At 43.2% G+C, this 21,838-nt stretch overlaps 1 protein-coding gene across 4 annotated transcripts; it reads right to left on the bottom strand.

Annotated features, from left to right (window-relative positions):
• Nucleotides 1–9,158: 9,158 nt before the first annotated feature.
• Nucleotides 9,159–21,292, bottom strand: LOC133005158 (dystroglycan 1-like). 4 transcript variants are annotated; one of them, XM_061074750.1, is made up of 5 exons: nt 21,025–21,292; nt 17,503–17,598; nt 16,158–16,280; nt 14,286–14,854; nt 9,159–13,065 (listed from the first exon to the last, which is right to left on the bottom strand). In XM_061074750.1, exons 4-5 carry the CDS (start codon nt 14,649–14,651, stop codon nt 10,756–10,758), a joined length of 2,676 nt encoding a protein of 891 aa, XP_060930733.1. In that variant the 5' UTR covers nt 14,652–14,854; nt 16,158–16,280; nt 17,503–17,598; nt 21,025–21,292; the 3' UTR covers nt 9,159–10,755. The 4 variants fall into 4 exon arrangements, with proteins under 4 accessions (XP_060930733.1, XP_060930734.1, XP_060930735.1 ...); XM_061074751.1 differs by lacking the exon at nt 21,025–21,292 and adding an exon at nt 20,413–20,435; XM_061074752.1 differs by lacking the exon at nt 17,503–17,598.
• Nucleotides 21,293–21,838: the final 546 nt, after the last annotated feature.

Below are 21,838 nucleotides of genomic sequence, written 5' to 3'. Positions count from 1 at the left end.
AGCGTGAGGTTTTGGTTTCCTCCGGTCCCCCCCCCCCTCCCATGGCTGCAGCGTGAGGGGCCCACCTGCTCCGTGTGCACCTGTTCTCCAGGCTGCACCTCCCTGGGAAGAAGTCGACAGCGGCAAAACATCAAAGGGATGAAACTAATCTTGGTGGACGGCGAGGAAGAGGCGCGCTCCACCGGGACCTGAATGTTTCAAACTCTGACGACTGTCACTCACGGATTTTTTTTACGCATGTGGGACATTTGAAGTTGAACAATAGAGTTTATGGACTTGGAGTAAAAAAAAAAAATGATTGTACGCTTGTGCATGCCTTGCCGGGAGATCTGAGTCTCAAAAAGCTGTCTAGTTACAGAGTTGTCAAAACTGTCCGCACCGTGTAGGAATTACAAGTCTGCACGACCCAGTTCCGATGACAAGGTGACACCGCTGCTCTATTAAACGTACATTTCACTTTGCGCCTCATGTGAAATGTATAAGTGGCAGCATCGAAGTCTCTGGGTGTTTTTTTGGGGGGGGGTATTTTATTTTACGCTGTTTGAGTTTTCATGTCACTTCGGTCCAGCTCCTCCTTTGAGGGAAGCCTTCTTTATCTTGTCAGAACTCCTGATGCGCTCTTTCACAGACAATTTACTGATGCCGCCTCTAGATTAGCTCTGTTTCAAGGCTCCTGGGCCCCGGGGCTCTCCTATCTCTCCATAAATGTCCAATTATCCAACTCCAGCCAGAGTGAAACCTTATCTGCTTCCTGTCAGTGACCAACTGAGGCCTGATGTAATGCGGGCTGGATAAAGACACTCTTCACTCTTCTTATTTTTTCCCCCTCGGTTGCGTCTTGTACTCACAAACCTCCTCACGAGGCCTTTCTCTCTTTCTCTTTATCTGGCGTCTTCCCTGCATCTCCTCTGTTCTCGGGAAACAAGGCCAGTTACTGTTACCAGCTCAGTGACACTGGGATTCTCATAATTAGCCGCACAATAGGACAGAGAGTGATTAGATGTGACTCAAACCTTCCTCCTTCTCACAGGCCCCTAATTATCACCTAGAGGAAGCTTCCATGCAAATCTCGCGAATGCATCTCCGCTGCGTTTGTTTGATTTGTTGTTATTGTTCTTTAAGAGGGAACCCGAGAATCAGGTCCGTTGTTTCTGAGTGTATGAATTAGTTTTGGGTCACTCGGTGCCACTTCACGGAGCTACTCCTCTCTCCGGCTGCACCGTGTGTTTGTGTCACGGCTTTATTGCATTTTTAATCGGCGGAAGAGACCCGGCATCATTCTCATCACATTAGTGTCTCCTGGTGTTTATTCCTCTCTCTCTCTCTCTCTCCCTCCCTCTCCCTGCCTCGCACCATCTTTCCTCCTGGGGGGGAGTCGGGTGGGTGGAGAGAATACATTATGAATTTGCTCACTTGACAGTGGCTGGAGATATGGATTCTGACAGTACACAATTAGCTCAGTCACCTCCTTTATCTCCACTCATCTTTGGGGCTGGGGCATTTCCAATGTGTTGCCTCTACTGTAATTACTGTTCCACCTCTCCCGCTGTCTCCCCCTCTTATCTCGTCCACATCCGAGTTTCAATTCCATCTTCCCATCCAGTTAATGACTGTTTGGAAATTACATATCTGACTTCTTTGTGGATTTAATTGACTGTTGTGTTATTAAGACGGCGGAGTGAGAAATGAAGGAAGCGCTCCCCTGAATTCAAAGCCGAGGAGGTTTACTAATCTGCTTGCTCCCCCCCCCCCCGAATCCCCCCCTCCCCGGTCTTGGAGAAAAGTGCTGGCGTACATCCTGCGACTCTGCTGCATGTTTGTTGTGATTTGGCTGCGTGAACCTTTAGAAGCTCGTGTAAAATAAAGTAGTGGATTTTTTTTAGCGTGGTATCGCAGCTCAGGTTCACGACACCGACAGAAGCCAGCAGCATTTGAACCGAGGCAGATCATCTGTGGCTTAAACAGGAGCTGACAGAGATAAGTGCTGGCTGGCTATGGAATTTGACAAGAGAGCTAAGCCCTTTTCAAGGAGCACGGCATAAACAATGCATTTCCTCCTCCCACACAGATCACTGTTATTTCAAAGAAAAGTAAATCCCTCAGAGAAGCAAATACTGAATTTGGAAATGAATAGTTAGGGCGGAGTGATAGAAATTCACATCAAACCAAGATGAAGTGACATTGAGAAACCCCAAAAGGTGCAGAGAACAAATCCCATTCCTGCTTTTTGTTTGTCTCGGAGTAGATTAGGAGGAAACAAATGTCTTCTCCTTAAAACTGATCCCGATTCTTCCTCCTAATTCCCTCACAGGAATCCACCTCTGAGAGCCGAGAGGCGACGGCTGGGGTCGGACTCTTTGCATTGTGCGGGACACTGTGCAGTCAAATGATTATGAATCAATTCAAAGCGTGAATTATAGTCTTTGCTCGCAAACTACATCGCTGAATATTCTGTGTCTCATTTTTCAGTTGGCGCTGGAGTGTGGAGCGCTCTCCATTTGATTAAACTCTACCCAAAGGCGGCATCAATTATGTATCTTCACAATGGAGTTAATGGACTGCAATAACAGCTGAAGATGACTGGACTAAATTTCCACATGACATGGCAGAGAGAAATCTCACTTCGGTAATGTAACCCTCCTCAACAGCTTGTCTGGAACGATAAAAGAGCTCCTCCGCTCCGGGCCCGCTGAATAAAATCACATTTTCTTTTGTTAATTCCATTGTTAATCTGTAAACATTCGGCCCTGTGACAGATCTATCTCCTGCAGGAGTTTGCTATGGAGCTCACGTCCGCCCGCTGTGCTCGTTGTAAGTGTACCTGCGTGTGCACTGAATTCATATGCGTGTGTGTGTATGGCTCAGCTCAGCTTGCGACCCATCTAGCTTGTGATCCCACTTCTGTGATTCCGGTACTCTGGGGTTTCAATCCCACGAGTGGACCCTCGCCGAGAACAGAAGGGGCCTCTCGCCGAGCCGCGGCTCCGGAGCCACTGACCCATCTGGTCATCGGGCAGCAGGGAGCACGCAGGGCGCCGAGACCAAAGCTCTGCACCGACATCCTGCGCTAACACGAGACTGGAAGATCACACGGGCGCCGGCGAAAGGAGAGAAAACGCTGCACCGCGAGCGCCTGCCGAGCAGCCCTCATGTTTTATTTTTCAGATCTTGTCTGTTGTCTGAGCTGCAAGTAATGACGGAGGGAAAGAGCTTCCAGATCAACGCAGGCCACAGACAGGGATGCGGTGCACGGTGCGTGAAGCGCCAGAGATCCCGCTGCTGCCTTGTGTATAATTTAGAAGAAGAACAACATGTTGATTCAGCTGTGATCTCTGCGCGTCAGGCGGCGGTTGTTTTTAGACGTTGCGAAGCAGGGGGGGGGGGCCTGACCTCAGAACCGCTGCTTCCTCTCTTGCACGACCATGATAATGTTTCTGATAACCTCTCACAGGGCGAGTGTCTCCGGCGCCTGCAGTGAGCCGTGGCTTCGGGTGCTGCTCACACCGTTAACGCCTGTGCATGCAGCCGGTACAAGGAAGCATCGGTCATGTTTTCTCCTCTAGTTGGATATGACCCCCCCCCCCCCACACCCTCTTCTATGCCGCAGCCGCTTTTTGAACGCCTCTGAAAATCCACAGCAGGCACACGATTGGGCCTCCCCCCCCTCGACTGAAGACGGGGATTTCCATCCCCAGCTCGGGAATGGATCCAATTTATGAGATAAGAAGGGAAATGCAATTAGTCTCCACTTTCTAAATCTGTGACTGAATGATGACAGCTATTCGGACTTATCTCCCTTTCCAATTACGACTGCGACTCGCAGCGAGTCCGCACATTTTATTATTAACAGGAATTAACACTCGCTCGCTGATGACCTGTAATAAACATCAGTCACGTGTTTTGATTCACATGCAGGTTGGGAACTGATTATAACTCAAATATCTCACGATGGGATCTCGGGGTCCATGCAAATCTCCTGATAAACAATCGCGGCTGTATTTTGTTTACCACAGCTCAAGGCTACTTGTTCCTTTGTCTATGAAAGATATGATGATCTCATGTAAAGGTTATTAATCAGCAGCTGGGCCTCAGTGTGATGCTACTGCCATCTACTGATGCTGCAGTGATGTCTGTCTCCCTCTGCTTCTGCCCCGTCGTGCCTCCGAGCCGAGCTTCTTCCCGCTGTCTGTCTCCAAATGTATAAGATCTGCACGACGACCACCGCAGGATGACAACATGTACTTCAGAACAGACTTCCTGCTCATCGCTCGGGGGCGAACAAGCTCATTGTGGCACATGCAGACGAAGCATTCGGATGAACTTGCTTCGTTCTTTCACAAGATGGAGCTGCAGTCATTGGCAGTGGGAGGAAGAGCTGCAGCCTGAGAGGAGATGAGGACTCTGCTTCATCAAGGAGAGTCAGTGCTGCACTAACACACACTACACAACTTGTTTTTATCACCGAGGAAGACAAAGCATTCAGTGACAACCATTTCCTTGATAACTTAAACCGATTGTTTTCAAACCTGAAAAGCCTTGAACCTTTCCACGCTCCACAAGATCCTGGATTCTTAGAGTTCTTCATCATAACAATCATAACAAATTCTAAACAACACCTTCTTTTGACTCACAAAATCCTAAAAAGATTATTTTTTTAAACAAAAAAAACAGAAGGACACTCAGTTGGGAGCAGAACTCTGCCAAGGTCCATCATTCCCCTTCTGAAACCAAATTTAAATTTTAGATTTTTATTTGGATACGCACCAATTTTCAGATATCGGTCGGCTGAACAAGCCCGATTGTTTTTTCATCAGGATCCATGAATTATTCTCTGAGAAATGAAGGAAAATGTTGGAGAAGGCACTATTTTGCATTTGTTAAAGAGAGTAAAGAAAAAAATTCCTGTATCCACCACTGATTCAAATTCAAAATGAATTTTCTTTCCTTGGGTTATGTCAACCACTTAAAAAAATATCATAAAATTTGCCTGTGGATCTTTTTCATAATCCTGCTGATAAACAAAGGAAATAGGTGATAACATAACCTTGAAATAAAAATCCACATTTTTACTCACAGCATCGAACCAGCTCAAAATAAAATAAGGATCCCACTTCAGAGACAGTGATGTATTACACATGACAAACCCGACCTGATGTGACCTCAGGGATCACAGGTCACGTCCATGAGTTGATTCCTTGTTCGTGCTTTATCTAAAATGATCTTATCTCGCTTTAGGAAAAGGAAGAGAGACAGTGAGATTTGCTGAAATGCTGCTCTGCCATATCTTTCTTTTCCCACCTTCACAAAACGTTTCAACTCAACTGATTTACCGACTATTCACTTTCTTTTTTGGGGGCAAACACCAGGTAATTGTCCAGTTTATCCCTCGACAGACTCAACACTAATAAAGGATTTAATGGTTTTGTGCCCAGCTTCTTCTCACCAGGGGAGGAGATGATACAGCAGAAAAAAACAACGAGACTGAGGATGATGTCAGCAGGAGACGTTGGGTGGAACATAAACTGAACTGTGTGAAGTCACATGAAACTCTGTTCCGCTGTTTTAAAGAGCCGATCATGCCATTATAAATTACAGGCAGTAGTTTTATAACAATGGTAAATCCGTTGGCTTCTTGTGGAGAAGCTCAACAAGCTGGTCAGAGTCATGTGTTTTTCCACTTCATGATCATGATCACATCAGCAGACATGTGTTTGTGTTTGATCCTGTTCAGTAAATATTACCCTGCGAACATGTGATATTGGAATAATCCTTAAAATGTTTTTCCAAATGGGTAAATCAATGTGAGCAGCATCTCAACATGGAAGAAATCGGAAAGTCATCGAAGATTTTGGAGCCAAACAGACGAACGTTCATATGTTAAAAACGATTTCTACGTCCGTCCCACCTGACTCTTTATGTTGTTATATAAATGTTACAGTTTGTTCACAGCGTCCATGTTTCTTCCACACTCTGACTCAAAGCACATCCCAGTGGGACAAACGACTTCACCACCAACAGGAAAGTCAAACTGTCACAGGATCAACATGCTTCATATCAGGATAAATGAAACCGGCTTTCATTTGATTCACTTCCTGTTTATCATGCTCATCCGTTAGAATCTGTTTTGTTGGCCTCCAGTTGAACTGTATCTGTAACAGCACATTATTTATGATCAAATATGAAAATATTAAATATATATATACACAGCCATTGCTTCTGTGACAATAGGATAAATCATCCTTTATCATCGTGCTTTCAGCTTAATGGGAAACAAAGGGACACATTTCCTGGGCTTCGGGGATCTAATGAGGCTTATTACTGACGTGTCCACATCGTGTGGTGCTGCCCACCATCACACAGCGGACCACCTGCCCGCCTCCTCCGGCTCGGTGCTGCACACAAGGACTCGTTCCTTTTTTTTATTTCTCAATCGAGAAAAATACATTTGTGTCAATGAAACTGAGCAGAGGAAATAATGATCCTCCTGTTAACACTGGGAGTTTGTCCTGGCGCGGCCACAGACCTAATTAGAGGTGGTTACGACCACAGGATCTTAGAACACACTTATAAAACAGTGGTTCAGATTAGTGCGCTGACCGAAACAAACACAGGTGCTGCGTAAACACAGACTCTCTGAAGCACTTTCAAACAATTATACAGCGCAACATTCATTCATCTGTACTTTTTAAGCTGCCGTCATCTCCCTTCAGTGGTTTAGTGTGCGGCGATGCAAGCGACCACAACAGGAGGCTTTCAACCACAGTGCAATAGACACATCAACAACTCATAGGTCACTCCTTCCTATAGGTTTTCATGAGGTTATACATTTTTCATCACATACATTAACATTAATTCCCAGTACATTATTTATGAGTGCACACAGGAGGTTGATGAAGAAAGAGACTGGCAGGGCATGAAATAGCCTCGGCTCCACATCTTGATACACCCACATTATCCCTCCTACTGGCTGCTGCTATCGATTAGCTCCAGTCCATTTGTAGATTCAAACTACTCAACCGCTGTTGCAGCGCCGAGATGAGCCTTCAAGGAGTATTAATAGAAAGCAAAGCCCAGAGTTCAGGAGATGTGCTTTGAGAGAATTACAGTAGGTTGTGTACTTGTTTCAAGTCCTGGTGTACAAGCTGCAGTTCATTGATCCACGGAGGCATTAAAGTTTGTCAATACTTTCATTTATTTTTTACAAGTTTGCATTCGTCCTTGACTCTGTTCTTTGTTCCAAACCTCAGCTGCAAAGAGCTTCTCTCAGTCGCAATATCAAAGGATGCGACTCGTGTCCCTCAGTGACCATCAACCCCCCCCCCAATCCCATCAAGTCCGTCATGTGCTGAAGGATCAAAAACATCCAACCAATGCATTTTCAGAAGCTCAGGGTCAGACAGAGAGCGTCAGAGGTCATTATTCCTGCAGCTGTATGTTTCCAGATGTCTTATTGAACACAAACTATGTGTAATGAAGAGTAGATAAAAATAATTACTTGTCAAAACATTTTTTTAAACCTTCAATCTCTGCCACCGAATATTATTTTCCCACATGAATATTATTGAGTTCCCATCATCACATTTATTTATTTGGTAACTTTCAAAAACAGCTGTCGCAAAGTGAAGCTTGGCTGCTTTGAAAGGTGCTGCAAGAAGTTATTATTTTTATCAATAGATGTTAAGAAAAAACAGCCAAATACTTATAACCATCAATAAGCATAACAGCTTCAAAATGACTTACAGAATTAGTTGTTTCTAAACTTTTATATTAATAAGAATTATTGTTGAAGCTCCATTAAAATTGGGATATTAAAGCCGGATAATCTAAAAGTCAGATGTTATTTCCGTTCCTTATTGAACAATGTTCTGCTTCTAAAACTTACTGTGGGCGACATAGTGATTATATTGTGATGAAATGTACGGAATGTCTTTTTGCACTGCACACCATATATTAAAATAAGAAACGATGTTCAACAAGGCATGAAATAGCCACATTTCAGTTTGTATATCGATGCACAAAATGAGTTGTGTTTAATAACCCTGCAGCTACAAGTCCAATGTTACTAATGTATGCTGTGAAGGAGTCAGTCGCCCACACTTAGACGATTGTTGCCTAATTGATAAATGACTCTTTTACTCAAATTGCAACACAACCTCATAATTACCAATTATGTGGAGTGATAAATTGGACTGGTAAGACTGGAGCAAATGAGATCGGGACAAAACGTAATTATAGCACCGTCATTAAAAAATACTTTTTCAGTTTCAGTCCCTGCAGTCAATTCATCAGAAATATATACAACCACCGTGGACACATGATTGGTGTGAGCTTTGATCAGGAGCTAAAAATAAGACGGATGTTTTTCCCTTTCATGAAGATCAGTCAGGAGACCACCAGGGGTTTTGACTGTTTTTTTTTTTTGAATGGAACAAAAGGGAGAATATTTTGATGAATTCATAAAACATTGTTCATTATTGACAGAAGCTTTCACGGCAGTTGAGGGATTTCTCTCTACAACATCACAAGCATAAGGTCTCGTTTTGCAATTTGCTCTGAAAATGTTCATTTGTCTGCAACAAGGCGTCCAATGGAAGGTTTTGACCTCTCCCGAGTAAGTCATCATCACACGAGCTCGGTGCTGAAAGAATTTAAGGCTGCTATTAGTCACCGTTATTGATATTTCTCCTGAACAAAAAAAGCCATGCCCACCTGATGCCAGAGAAAGGGAGCACTTCTCTTAAAATACCACAGTGTCTCGCAAGGGCAGCCTGCTGTGTCTCTGCTTTATTACAACAAAGAGTGTGAAGCTCGTGTTATAGCCAAAACGCAGCCGACCATTCCAGCCAAATGGGGCTTTTCTCCCGACTGTGTCAAGACTATATTTATTAAGCAAGACTACAAAAATGCCACAGGTCTTTTGCTATGATTCGCTGCCGTAGATTTACAGATGAAGAATAAATCTAGAAAGCAGAGAGTGGCTGGACTTCTCATGAAGTCACTGCTTCGAGTCAGCTGCCGACCGTGAAAACACAACATACCGACTTCATTGTATTTTATTTTGCATTCTACTTACCTGACGTGTTGTTTATTAACCCTTCAAACCATACATACAACACAGTAAATCCACTTGCTCCCACAAAAATGAACGGTACACCATCTTTGAGGCTTTACAAATAGTATTACATTTTATTAATATATTTTCATAAAACAAGTTTAAGACTGTATCAAAAACTCAGTAAAAACATTAGATCTTTAACCATTTTTCTTATGGTGATATCAGATATGAAATGTACATAATTCACATATTGTTGTTGTTTCTTTGTTGCCCATCATATTGAGAATGCATTATTTTTTTTTGTGATGGGTAAGTAAACGTTCTTTTTGTACCGTCACAAACTATAAAGTATTTTTCATGATTGTGATCATAAATCTAAACATACAATTAAAAAATAAAATAATTTCCCACGCTGGCCCTCCCCTTCCCCCCCGCCCCGACTAGGTTTACTGATAAAACACTAACATTATGGAGTTGTTTAATTTCACAGGCACACAATTATGTACATCCCCACGTCCCCATGCCTCATCTGAGCCGACAACAGGCAGAGCACTCAACTGAGCAGTGCAACCCCTAGAGGCAGAGCAGTGATATTACAATACTCTTATCAACCCGCCCCACACACACCCATACAACCGATTCAATATAAGACAGTGGATCCACCTGGTTGACAGTTCTCACCTCGCTGTGGACCACAGAATTCTATTGGCCCGTTCATTATTGTTGAAGCAACCCTAAAAGGATTGCCCTGTGACCACAGACGTCACCTTGGCAACAGCAAAACCAGTCATCTCACAAGCAGATTCAGTAGCACAAACATTGAGAAAAAGGAAAAAAAAAAAAAAGTTATTTGCCTTGTAACTTAATGAGGCTACATCCCCAACCGGCATGATCCGTGTAATGTCCTTTGTGATCAATTACCAGTGGAATCTCGGTCATGTGGCGAGTTCAAGGATACAAAAAGATATTTTCTTCTCTTTATTGGACTACCACCTAAGTGTGTTCAATTCTGTGCAAGACACATAGTGCAAGGTTTAACAAGAATTTGCATAAGTGCAAGGTTTGCATGTTATTATCGAGAGGGAGCAAAGCATAAAACAGAACACAGAAAGATCAAGAAGAAGAAACAAACTGATTCTTGTGTAAATTAATTGTTTCATGCTTTCAGTTTGGCTTTTTGTATTTCATTCCCCTCTAGAAATAACAGGTGCAAAATCTTAGTAAACCTAGCTGAAGGACAGATAGAGTGATATAGAACTTATAAAGATTAACATTGTGAGGGAGAGCCTCGAGCCTGTTGTCATGGTGACATCTGCTCAAAGGCCCCCTGGGCTTCAGTCTTTCCTGCTTCTTCATTATTTTCTATACAATAGAAATAGTACGTCATTGAAGATAAAACTGACTCTTCTTGGCAAAAAACAGACAAAAAAAAGAATATGCAAGAAGTCAAAAGCAGAAGGACAAAAAAAAAAGAAGAGTGCTGGCGATTACAAACTGTTCCCCGTCTTTTTGTCCTGTGCCAGTAGTAGAATTTGAGAGATACAGTGTTTTATCCATGATGGTTGAATATATGGGTATGGTTGCCTGCTCCTCTACAAAGTCAAAGCCATTTCATTGAACATTAAAGTTGCTCCTGCAGTAGTTTTCAACAAGCATCCTTACGTTGCACCTGCTTTCCAAACTGAAAGCTCCAGTGTGCGTTAGGGAGGCACATAAGGAGGTGGTGACCTGTACGATGTCATGTTCTTGGGGCGGGAGCCTTTTCCCTCTATGGGGACGGTGAATGGTGGTGGGGGCATGTAAGGAGGGGCATTCGGGTCATCATCTTGATAAATTGAATACTCCTCTAGCAGATCCTGGTTAAGCAGGGTACAGTGGGGGCCAGCCATGTTAGGGTACTCTGGAGGGGGAAGCGGGGGCTTTTCCTCCTGAAGGATAAGGGGGATGCTGGAAGACGGTGGTGACTTGGAATCATCCAACTCATCTGCAAATATGATAGGGACTCCTTTCTTGATGAAAGTGGCCTGCTCCTCTATGGTCATCTTCCCTCTGCGCTTCTTCCGATAGCAGACCATAGCAATGATCCCGGCGATGAGCAGTAGAGCTGCTACCACTACAGCTGGAATAACAGTGTGTAGGTAAACATCATCACTGCTCCTCCGACCTGTCCCAGGTGAAGGTGACGGTATAGGAAGGACAGGCATTGGCACCTCTCCTGGTGGAATGAATATGTAGCTGTGACATTTATTAGTACCACGAATGGATATGTTGATGGGTTTGAAGTCGGGCTCCATGGCTTTGATGAAGGCCAGTTTAGGTGTACCTTGGGGATCAGAGATCCTGTTGCTCAAAACTGTAATCTGGTCCTTTGGGCAAGGACTCTGCTGCAGGCTGTTATTGGTCCATTCAACCACAATGGAGCCCCTTGTGATGCTCCTCAGGGTCACGGTGCTGCTATTGCGATCACCAAGGGCATAGGCCAACTTTTTAGCCAAAAGAATCTTCTTCTGAACATCATTGCTTAAAGTTTTGGGGTCACCATGAAAACGAGCAGCAAACACAACTGATGGTTTGTCATTAGTGGACCATCGGTTGACTTGTACCTCAAAGGCATCCATGATGCTCTTCCCACCCTTATCGGTAGCCAACATAAAGTACTCATGTTTCCCCTCGTGCTGCTCTTCTGGAAGCCCATATAAAAGCTGAATGGTGCTGTTGAATTGGATCCAAGAGGTTTCGCTCACTGCTTCTTTTGGGGTCTTCTTCAAAGTCAAACGCAGATTATCAGTAGTACCATCCTCCTTGTCAAAGAAGGTATCGGGAGGAATCTTGACCTCAAAGTAAGTGCCAACCCATGCATTCACCTGATCAATGGCATTACGGATGTCTGGGGTTTGATTCTCGTCTGGAGGCAAAGGGGGAGGAGTGGTGCTTTTGGGCGGTTTAGTTGCGGTAGACTTGGGTTCCCGGGGAGCTGGAGTTGAAGCTTTGACTTTCTTGGGTTTCCTTGTGGAAGAGGGTTTGGGTTTTTTGGTGGTGCTTGGGGGTGTTGGCACAGCAGTGGCCTCTACAATTGTAGGCCTGGTCATGGTTGGCTGGATAGGGATGGTGCTTGTGGTTCCTAGTACTCTTGTGGGTTGGGGGGGGCCAAGAGCAGGCGTGTGGGCAATCTGATCCCTGAGCCTCATTGTAGGCTTCACTGGAAGCGGCAAAGGGCCTCGGACAGGCGGAGCCGAATATTCTGTTGCTGGGGCAATAGAGGGCGAAGTCGGGGTGGGAACAACGCGTATAGGGGGCTCTGGGTGGGAAGTTGGAGGAAGCAGGGAGGGCACTGGTGTAGGAGTATTGTTCAATTGGCGTCTGACCCGTTTAACTCCATGGGGCTTTTTGTTCACTATGTGCCAGCCAACCACTGGGTACCCCAGCCTGGCTGACATGGTCCCATCTTTTGCTGAGGATTGGACACTGCTAATATCAGGGATGCTGCCCTGGTCAAGGGCACATCCAAGTTTCCATGACAGCAGAGCCCCATTCTCCACCACCTTCTTAGCATTTCCTGGTCCAGCCATGAAAGCAGACATGTCAAATAATCGGTTGTTAACGACAGGGACCACCCTCATGTGCTCCAGGGGCACATGTGAGAATTTTCTCATGATGCGCAGTAAGTTGGCCCTCTGTTCAGCAGCCATCTTTGTCAAATCAGCATCCAAGATGACAGTGAGGACAGTGACCGGTTCCTCGGAGCCACAGGTGAAAGGCTGGAGGCCACTGATGTCAGACTGTAGCGTAAGCAGGGCTGGTTCAGTGTCTGCCCTTTCTTCTGGGTAAACTTCAACTGAGAAGACTGTACTGGGGAACACTTGGCTGCCAGTCTTCTCGGTTATTTCCTCTCCAGACACCAAGATATGATACACACCTTTATCCTGCTCCAGGGCCAAACCTCTCAGGATGCAGCTTTCTTTGTCCCAATATAACCAGGTGGGTAAAGTCTCCTTTCCCGTTTCAGTGAGCTGCAAGAGGAAAAACCATATCATCAATACCATTTTACCCTGTAGAGAAACCTCTGAGATAAGACGTAAGTACTGAACTGCAAAACTCATTACTAACTTTAAGTGATGATCATATCAGAAAATGAACATAAAAAGTTCCCAGGACCCAAGTAATGACTGAAAAGTGCTTACTCAGTCAGACTAGGAGCTTAACTTTTATTATCATTTATGAGAGAAGGAAATCTTTGAAGTATAAACTGGGAGATGTTTGGTTTTATTTGATGCACAATTAAAACAGTGAATCCATGATCAAACATATAATTCTGTATTCAGTTCTCTGTTTCATATTGACCAAGTTGGCAGTAAAACAGCAACTACAAAATTATCACAGATGAATGTTAAACATTCATAATATGTAGAGCAAAAGCAGAAAAGCTTTCACTACCTCTACAACCTCAAACCCCTCCCAGTTCCATTCAGATAATCAAATCGTGCCAAATGTGAACAGGAAGCAGAGTGAGCTCTATTCATAATAACCACTATGTGAGTCATCACTCTTTATTTTGAGTTATTACTGTATGACAGGATATCATTCTCCATCACCACTTGGGCCAATAATAATCTCATCTCATTCAAAAGTCTGACTGGAACAAATTGCACCACAGGCAGCTTCAACCAGCAGTGATACAGTGATCAAATCTGACTGGAGGAAAACATTCAGTAAGCGTGTATTTCTACAATGACAAAACATATTTTGGCCATGTGAACAAAATAGTCCCTGTGGGGACATAAATCTACAATAAGAAATGTAATAGTGAATTTGAGGTCACATAAAATGGCCTCATCTTTCATGATACAATTGAGTATACAGTAGCTTAGGCCAAAATAAAGTGTTATTCATTTCAAATTAAACTCTGTACAGAATTGTCTTAAAACTACTGTATCAGAATTAGACTCAGCTTTTAGTCATTTTATTTAGCATTAACGTCCAAGGAGGAATACATTTTAGATTGTATTATCGTAAACCATGGATCTTGTACTGTGTTGTGTACAGTATTGTACACTAATTGACTGATTCTTTGTGATCTCATTGAAATTAAAGGTTCAGTGTGTAAGACACACTGAACCTTTATTAAGATGTTATTATTTTTAAATTCCAAAAAATCTTCCACGGGTGAACAACAATGTATGAATCTCGACAATGAGTATTTCCTTTTATGTTAAATCTTCAGTGTACTTACATGGACATTACAGCTTGCATTGGCAGGCCCAGTTGGAACCTTCAATTGGAACACCTGGCCCACGATTGCAGAGGAGTCAGGAATGCCAGTGTGCACTCCCCCATTCTTTGCAGAGGAGTCTGGGATAGCTGTAGGTGGCCCTTCACCCATATATGATGAAGCAGCCTGGAGCTCAGCGAGCACAGAGGACTGCATGGAGGCCTCCAACTCGAAAGGTATCATCTCCACCACTGTCTCTCGCTGTTCTGGCACAGCGCCCTGGGCCATGGTCATTAGAAGCCCTAGCACCAGGTGGATAGTCCTGCATGAAGGAAGCCCGCTCCTCCAAGCATCCCCTCGGCCCATGTCTCTCCTCTCACAGTGCATAGCAACAGGGCTTTTGGCTGCCCAACAGATGTCTATGAACAACTGACGAGGCCACACGCACTGAGTCAGTCTGATGATAAACTGATGAGTCAGATTCCTTAGTTATTGGCTAAGCTCACAGCTGTATTTTCTTTCTTTGTTGTCCTTGGTGATCCATGAATATATCTCCGGCAGCCTGTTACACAGCCATATCAGCCAGCTACCTGAGAAAAGAATACAAAATAAATGTCAGACTTTCTGCTCAAGATTCATAACCCGCTCTCAACAAATCTCCCCAACACAACGCTATTAACACAAGTGTATGCTGCTTCTCAGAACGGCATCTTGTGTGTTGAACACCAGCCTGAAAGGATTCATTAGTATCCTACACACACCTCCAGTAATGACACAAATTGACAATGATTTATAGGTCATCTCAATCTGAGATTCATGTCCGAAATTAAAATTTACGGCTCATTACAGGGCAAACTCCACAGAGTGTCTATTATACATGAACTAATGAATGAATCAACAGCAGATTGGTCGTAGTATTTGTCTTCCCACGACAATTTTTAACTGAAGCAATATTTGGAAGTAACTCTTATGTATTTTTTCGTGGAACAGGTTCTCCTACTGATAAAGTATTCACTTATCTGTCTTTGTGTTTTGAGTAACAGTCTTTTCATGAGATGTATGAGTGTCAAAGGTTGTTCGTAAGTTTTAATTAGATGTCCTGAGGGTTGGAACCAGAGGCTCCGTTGTGCTGACCCAGCCAACCCCAATCCTGTAGCACTCACAAACGGACAGAGGGGAACAGCCAGTAGTCGGGAACCCTAATGCCTGCCTGGCACATGGCTCCTAACGTCTGTGCCGTGTTAGTAGAAAGTATTTTATACAATTTCCTCTAATAATTCGTCTCATATTGTTTTATACAGTTTTAGCTCAGCTTTCCACAAACCCTATGACTCATGACCAATGAATGATCAAGAAATTACCAGTCAAATATGGCTGCAATGGGAAAGTCATCTCGCAGGCCAACAAATCAGTTGTGTGTCTCAGTCTCATTGTTTGAGGCTAATCTACCAAATTTAATAAGCATTATAAAAGGCAGTGATTCTTTAAATCAGCCGAGCATGCAAACCATGTCTTGTAGTTCAATCCTCTCACTCGCCCAGTAAGAAAATTAAATACATTTTGCCCAAACCTGAATTACATTAAAAGAAAGTACCATTCCAATCAAATACTAAAGTTAAAACCATCATTGCTGATGTGATATATTACATTTGCAATATTAGTTTAAATATGTTCCTACAGGAAATACAATGCTTATAATATTAGCGAAAAATAGTACTAATAAAAAGAATCTGACAAACGTGGACATAATCACCATCAACAACGTTTGTGTTCTGAGTTAGTTCTTACTATCTGAGCCATTTCTAAACACCTGTGCAACCCATTTAAAAAGACTTGTTTGCAAGTCATGTATTCTAGCAGTGCCCTATTAAACACATGAGTGCCCATATTTACCCTGCTGAATGGGGCAGAAAGATTTTCAATAAAGAACACTGTTGCAGGTGGAGAGATCAGATCTGTGGGAACTGGCTGTGAATCCTCCGTCTGTGGATAGACCTCTCGGTGTCAAAGTAAAAACTAAATAAAGAAAACACATATAATTGATCAGAAAATCCCTGAATTTTTTTGGGAACACATTACATATAAAACATTAGGCGTAAATCACATGTATTCAATAGTCAACAACACAGCCTGTTGTATTTGTATGTCGCTTTTATAACTGAAGCGATACTAATACATCAAGCGTTTCACTTAATTCTAATTCTACCAAGGCCACAAAAAACCAAGTGCCTGTACAACTATGAATTGTGTAGTTGCAATTATCTCCTTTCTGACAAATTAAATATCAGCCTTTTGTTAACCTGCCAAAAATCTTAACATTAAAATCTATTTTTGCTTGAATTTGTGCCGAGTTCGTCTCCTTAACTCTGCTTTCTTTATTATTCAGCTGCAAGGAGCTCACATCTCATTTCACTGCTATTGACACAGACCAACCCACTGCTTTTGCATTTAGAAATGTATGATTCATCACTGGACAAAAACCTGTAAAGATAACAGAGGCAGCCAATGTGTAGTATATATTTGCTGGGAACATCTATTCTGTCAGATGTTCTACTTTTGGTGACTAAAAAAAACAGGCTATTAAAAGCAGGACAAAAGAACTAACTGTATCCTGAAATTATGTCTTCAGTGGAAATGATGGTGATCTACTGTGGGTACATACTGTCTACAGAAGGGGACTGTTGTGACTAGACTGCCAGCTGGGACAACTAAAACATACAATCAATTCACATCCACAGGGATCCTGTGGCCTCCATCACCATTTTGTCTAGTTGCTGAATGGAAGTCTCAAAGAAAGAAAAATCTGTGACTATCAGGTATAGAGAGTCCTGAGTCATGTCTCTCCTAACCCATTAACCAGGTTGAGACATGCACCTTTATCTACCAGATCTTTATCCACTCAGTCACTTAGAGGGTTTTACTTACACCCCGTGACCTTCTCCCCAGTCCACCTCCTCCTGACTCTGAAAATCTCCAAAAGATAAAAAACACACTAGAATGTCACTCAGTAAAGTGCATATCTCTGCCAAGGCCCCACAGCTCCCTTATGAAACGACATTTAAATCTATCCAATCCATATTTTTATTTGGATTCAAACCCTAATTGCACAAACACATTAGGTAATAGTGCCTTTAATATCTTTTTTATCAAGATCCATTAATTATTGAGTTGGAAATCTTTAAAGATGTTAAACAAAGCAGTCTCTTGCCACGTCTAAGAAAGTGATACAAGAAAATACCTGGATCTGTTCCCTTAAATGAATCTTCACCAAAATGTTATGAGTTCTTTCTTGGCCCATGTCTCATCCTTCCAACAAGTTTTGTGGTAATCCGTACTGCAGAAAAACAAATGCAGATGAAAACGTAACCTCCTTCACAGACTTTAATTGTGCAAGGAAACATCTCACTTGGTGCATTATTAAAAATAGTAGGTCTGCCTTCCACAATGACAATATACTGTCCCAGATATTATTGCAATAAATTATATTATTGTCGTCATCTTAAAAACCATATTCAACTGATTTAATGATATAGTAGCATAATCATGCAAGTGCAACCTTTCACAGAGCAATGAACCTTTAATTATTGAATGTTCGGTCTGACATTTGAATAAGAAATGAAAATAGCTTAATATCCTGAATAAATAAAACATAAATAAAATAAATCACACACACACAACCAAATCAATAAACAAAGTGGACTATCTGGGTCTGCTAACATAAATTGCTCAAGAATAAATATTAAACATTTGGCACAGAATATATGTTGCAAGCCTGGTAAACAGGACGATTACGCTTGAGATGGGCCTTAAGGTTTGTACTGTATTAGGTTAGTGGAATACTAACCTAATACAGTGTGTGTTTTTGTGTGTGTGCTCGTCTCTGTTAGTTAGTAATCAATGGTGTTGGACCATGAATCTGGATCGTTCCAGTCACTTTAACCCTGAAGTCCTGGCTGTGTATGTCTCGTGTTGTGGGTATCAGGTAAAAATGTTGCCCTAAGAAATGGTACAAACCAGCTTCTTCCCATGTGCGACAAAAATCTTTGGCGTGGGTGTAAAGATTTTGGCGTGGTGATACGCAATGATAACATTTTACCAGCGTTAAGCTGCGTAAGAATGAAACTTGAACACATGGTTCGATAAGAAAAAACGATCAAAGGCAAATCTTCAATGACTTACGATGTCAGCCGAGTGTAAACGTATCGCTTGGTTCAGCCAACCTTTGGTGTTCAAATGTAAAACACAAAAATTTACATGAAAATAGATTTAGCCCATAAGCTTAATTTAATAAAGATTTGAGCACTACACTTCACCCCGGGCTGTTGCCATGCAAGAAAGAAAAAAAAACATCTGAGCATCAAAGTAATCTCTTCACAATGTGGCCTAGATTTTATCACGTTCTCATTTAAAAGTGTGAGTAATTCAGAATTCAATTCAAACAGCTCATTAAAGAATATGAAACGTTTTCATATGCTGACTTGCAGTGTTTCAACACGCCGTTCTAATGAGAAACTAAACAATATTAAAATGAAACGTGCACAATAGGTTGCAATTGGGATGGGTAAATCTTAACAGTAACAAAGATGTGTTATTTGAGGAAACGACGGGTAACTGAAACAGGCCTCAACAAGATTAGAAATCCAGCTGTGTTTCCTGTAGTTCAGCAGATTGACCTTGAGAAGCTGGAGCAAAACTTGCTTGTTTGAGGTGTGTGATTCTATAAATCCATGGTTCAGCTCAGACATTGATCTCTGACTAAAGGGTTGGTTCAAATAGTCCATTCAGTAAAGTTAGGGTATCCTTTCATTATCCTGTCTCGCAATACGATCGCGGTTTGAGTCCCTGTCTGAGACCTGTTACACCCTCATTCACTATTCTTCATGACAATCACCCTGCCTGTAAAATTATCCGTGAACACGCCTCACTTTAAAAAGACATTCACATGGGTCGTAAAGGGAGCAATTGTGCCTCATTGTTATCATATCGATCATTTCTTTAGAACAGAATTGGGCCCCAAGCTATGTGGCACTCATGCTAGAATATTTAAAAAGAGATATAGTTTCAAAGCCACAGTATCAAGACTCATGTAAAGATCTTCATTCTGGGGCCATGAGTATAATAAGATGAGTGTATTTCCCAACTGTTTAAACTTTAAACACAACCTCAACGTTTCTATGACAGGACCTTTTGTATTTATATAATTGTACTTTTTGTAATAGTACAATGAAAGTGGCTCGAGTGTGGGTGATTTCTGCCCATTACACTCTGAGGTCTGCCGGACTATGGGGACAAAATCATTTACAACCACAGTATCCATGTTTTCTGCAATTCAACTGTAGTTAAACCTTGAAAACCATCAAAAATAATTAGGACACCGATGCACAGTGGCACTCGAGGCCGATTGAATTGACGTAGCACATCCAGCAGCCTCTGGATAGTGCATGAGCTGAATAACAAACACATCCACAAGACAAGCTTGCTGTGCAATTGGATGTTTCCCTTGTGTTGCCCTCCGCAAAGTGATGAAACATGTGGGGAGGGAGAACACAAAATGGGCCTTGGCCGAGTTAAAGTGTAACCTAGCGTGATGACCACAGAGCAAACTCGTTTAGCCACCGCCATGTGCTGTCAAACCCCCAGTGTGGAAGTCAACACATCATTTCAGTCTGTTTTTCATGAATTGAGAAGAGCATGAGGCGAGAGTACAGTTTCCAAGCATGAAAACAAAAGGCGAAGATAACTCTCTGTTCTGCTGAGCTTCTCAACAACTTATCGGATGTTCATCTCGCTTCCTGTGAACCGAACCAGTTCCTGCTACTAAAAGAAAAACAGGTCATTCGCGGCCACACATTTACCAGCTCGTTACACAAGGTGAAAATAAACCCACTGGATCCACTGCAACGTCAAACACGTCGGGGGAATCCAGGCTAACATTGGGTTAGGCTACATCCATCCTGCGAGATGTAACATAACCAAATCATGTGTTGCAATTACAATACATCCCAATTCGCTGTGATGGAAAACAAAACCACAGATATTGCTGTTATAATCAAATGTGTCAGTTGTTAAATATGGTATGTCCCAGTAGCTAGTTTAGCCTTGCAGCTAGCATTAGCTAACTAAAGAAAAAAGAAAAAACCTTAGCTACCGGGCCCCGCTTCACTTGCCCCCGTTTCTGTCGGTCTCGGTAGACGACGAGGCCCTTGGAAGTGTTAACACCACCTTCGACGTTCCACCTTGATAAACCACCAAGCCTCCCGTACTGGTAGAACCGTCTTACTGGTGGAAGTGTCCCCCCAGTATCCCCCCACAGACAGCAGCCTTGTTAAGTGGCTGCGTTAAGTGTTTTGTCCTGTTAGCGCAGAGGTGCACCTGTTTTTTATTCTAGGCGGAAACCAAAAAGCAAACCCACCGCTCCGGCTCTTCCCAATAAACACTGCGGCTAATGTTAGCTGAACCCCGGCTACACCCGCCTGCTTCCTCCCGGAGCCGTCACCTCCACACACCGCAGCGGGTACCGTGACTCAGCTCCACCCGCTGCCCGAACGAGGAGCCTCAAAGGCGGGTGGGGAGAAGGGAAAAAAAACCGGACCGAGCGGGGCTAGCCGACAAGCTAACGTGCTAGGAGCTAGCGCCCGATGACAAATACAGCCGCGGTTACCTGTCCTGTGTGGCTGGTGTGGGAATAATGAGCTGGAGTTAGCGAAGGTGACGTGGGTGCCATCTTTAAGAGGAGACAGAAGCCACCATTCAAACTGACCTTGTTGTGCAGCTAACGCGAAGCTAACTCGCGCCGTAATGTCTCCTCTTGTGCCCGGGCAGCGCCGCGGAGACTTTCCCGAACGCCATTAAAACCAGTGCGGTTCCCCCGCTGGGCCGCAGAGAGACGAGCAGCAGGGTCGATGAGCTCCGGTGAAGGGAAGGTGTTAGTCCTAAGATCTGTTAAATCACAGCAGCAGGTTCACCGCTGTGTGGAGTGGAATGATGTCGGCTGCTACCCCTCCCTGCCGCGGCTGCCTGTGTCCTCCTCACCGACAGGTCCACGAGTTGAGCCCGGTCCTCGGTGACTCCGCCTCCCGCTGATCTGGAGACATGCAGGTGGAAAGATAACACTGGTGAGTTCACTGACATCAACTGGGTTAGAACACCAGTCTATGGTTAGAGCTGATCACTTACTGGGCTAGAACTGATCATTAACTGGGTTAGAGCTGATCACTTACTGGGATAGAACTGACATAAACTGGGATAGAACTGACATTAACTGGGTTAGAACTGACATTAACTGGGTTAGAACTGATCATCAACTGGGTTAGTACTGACATTAACTGGGCTAGAACTGACATTAACTGGGTTAGAACTGACATTAACTGGGTTAGAACTGATCATCAACTGGGTTAGTACTGACATTAACTGGGCTAGAACTGACATTAACTGGGTTAGAACTGACATTAACAGGGATAGAACTGACATTAACTGGGATAGAACTGACATTCACTGGGATAGAACTGACATTCACTGGGTTAGAACGGATCCATAACTGGGTAATTACTGATGGATGCAGGTGAAAAGATAAC

The sequence above is a fragment of the Limanda limanda genome, chromosome 7 (assembly GCF_963576545.1).
Source record: "Limanda limanda chromosome 7, fLimLim1.1, whole genome shotgun sequence".
In the NCBI taxonomy this organism is placed as follows: Eukaryota; Metazoa; Chordata; class Actinopteri; order Pleuronectiformes; family Pleuronectidae; genus Limanda; species Limanda limanda.
The sequence above is the reverse complement of the archived record's forward strand: the minus strand, read 5'-3'. Positions and strand labels throughout refer to the sequence as shown.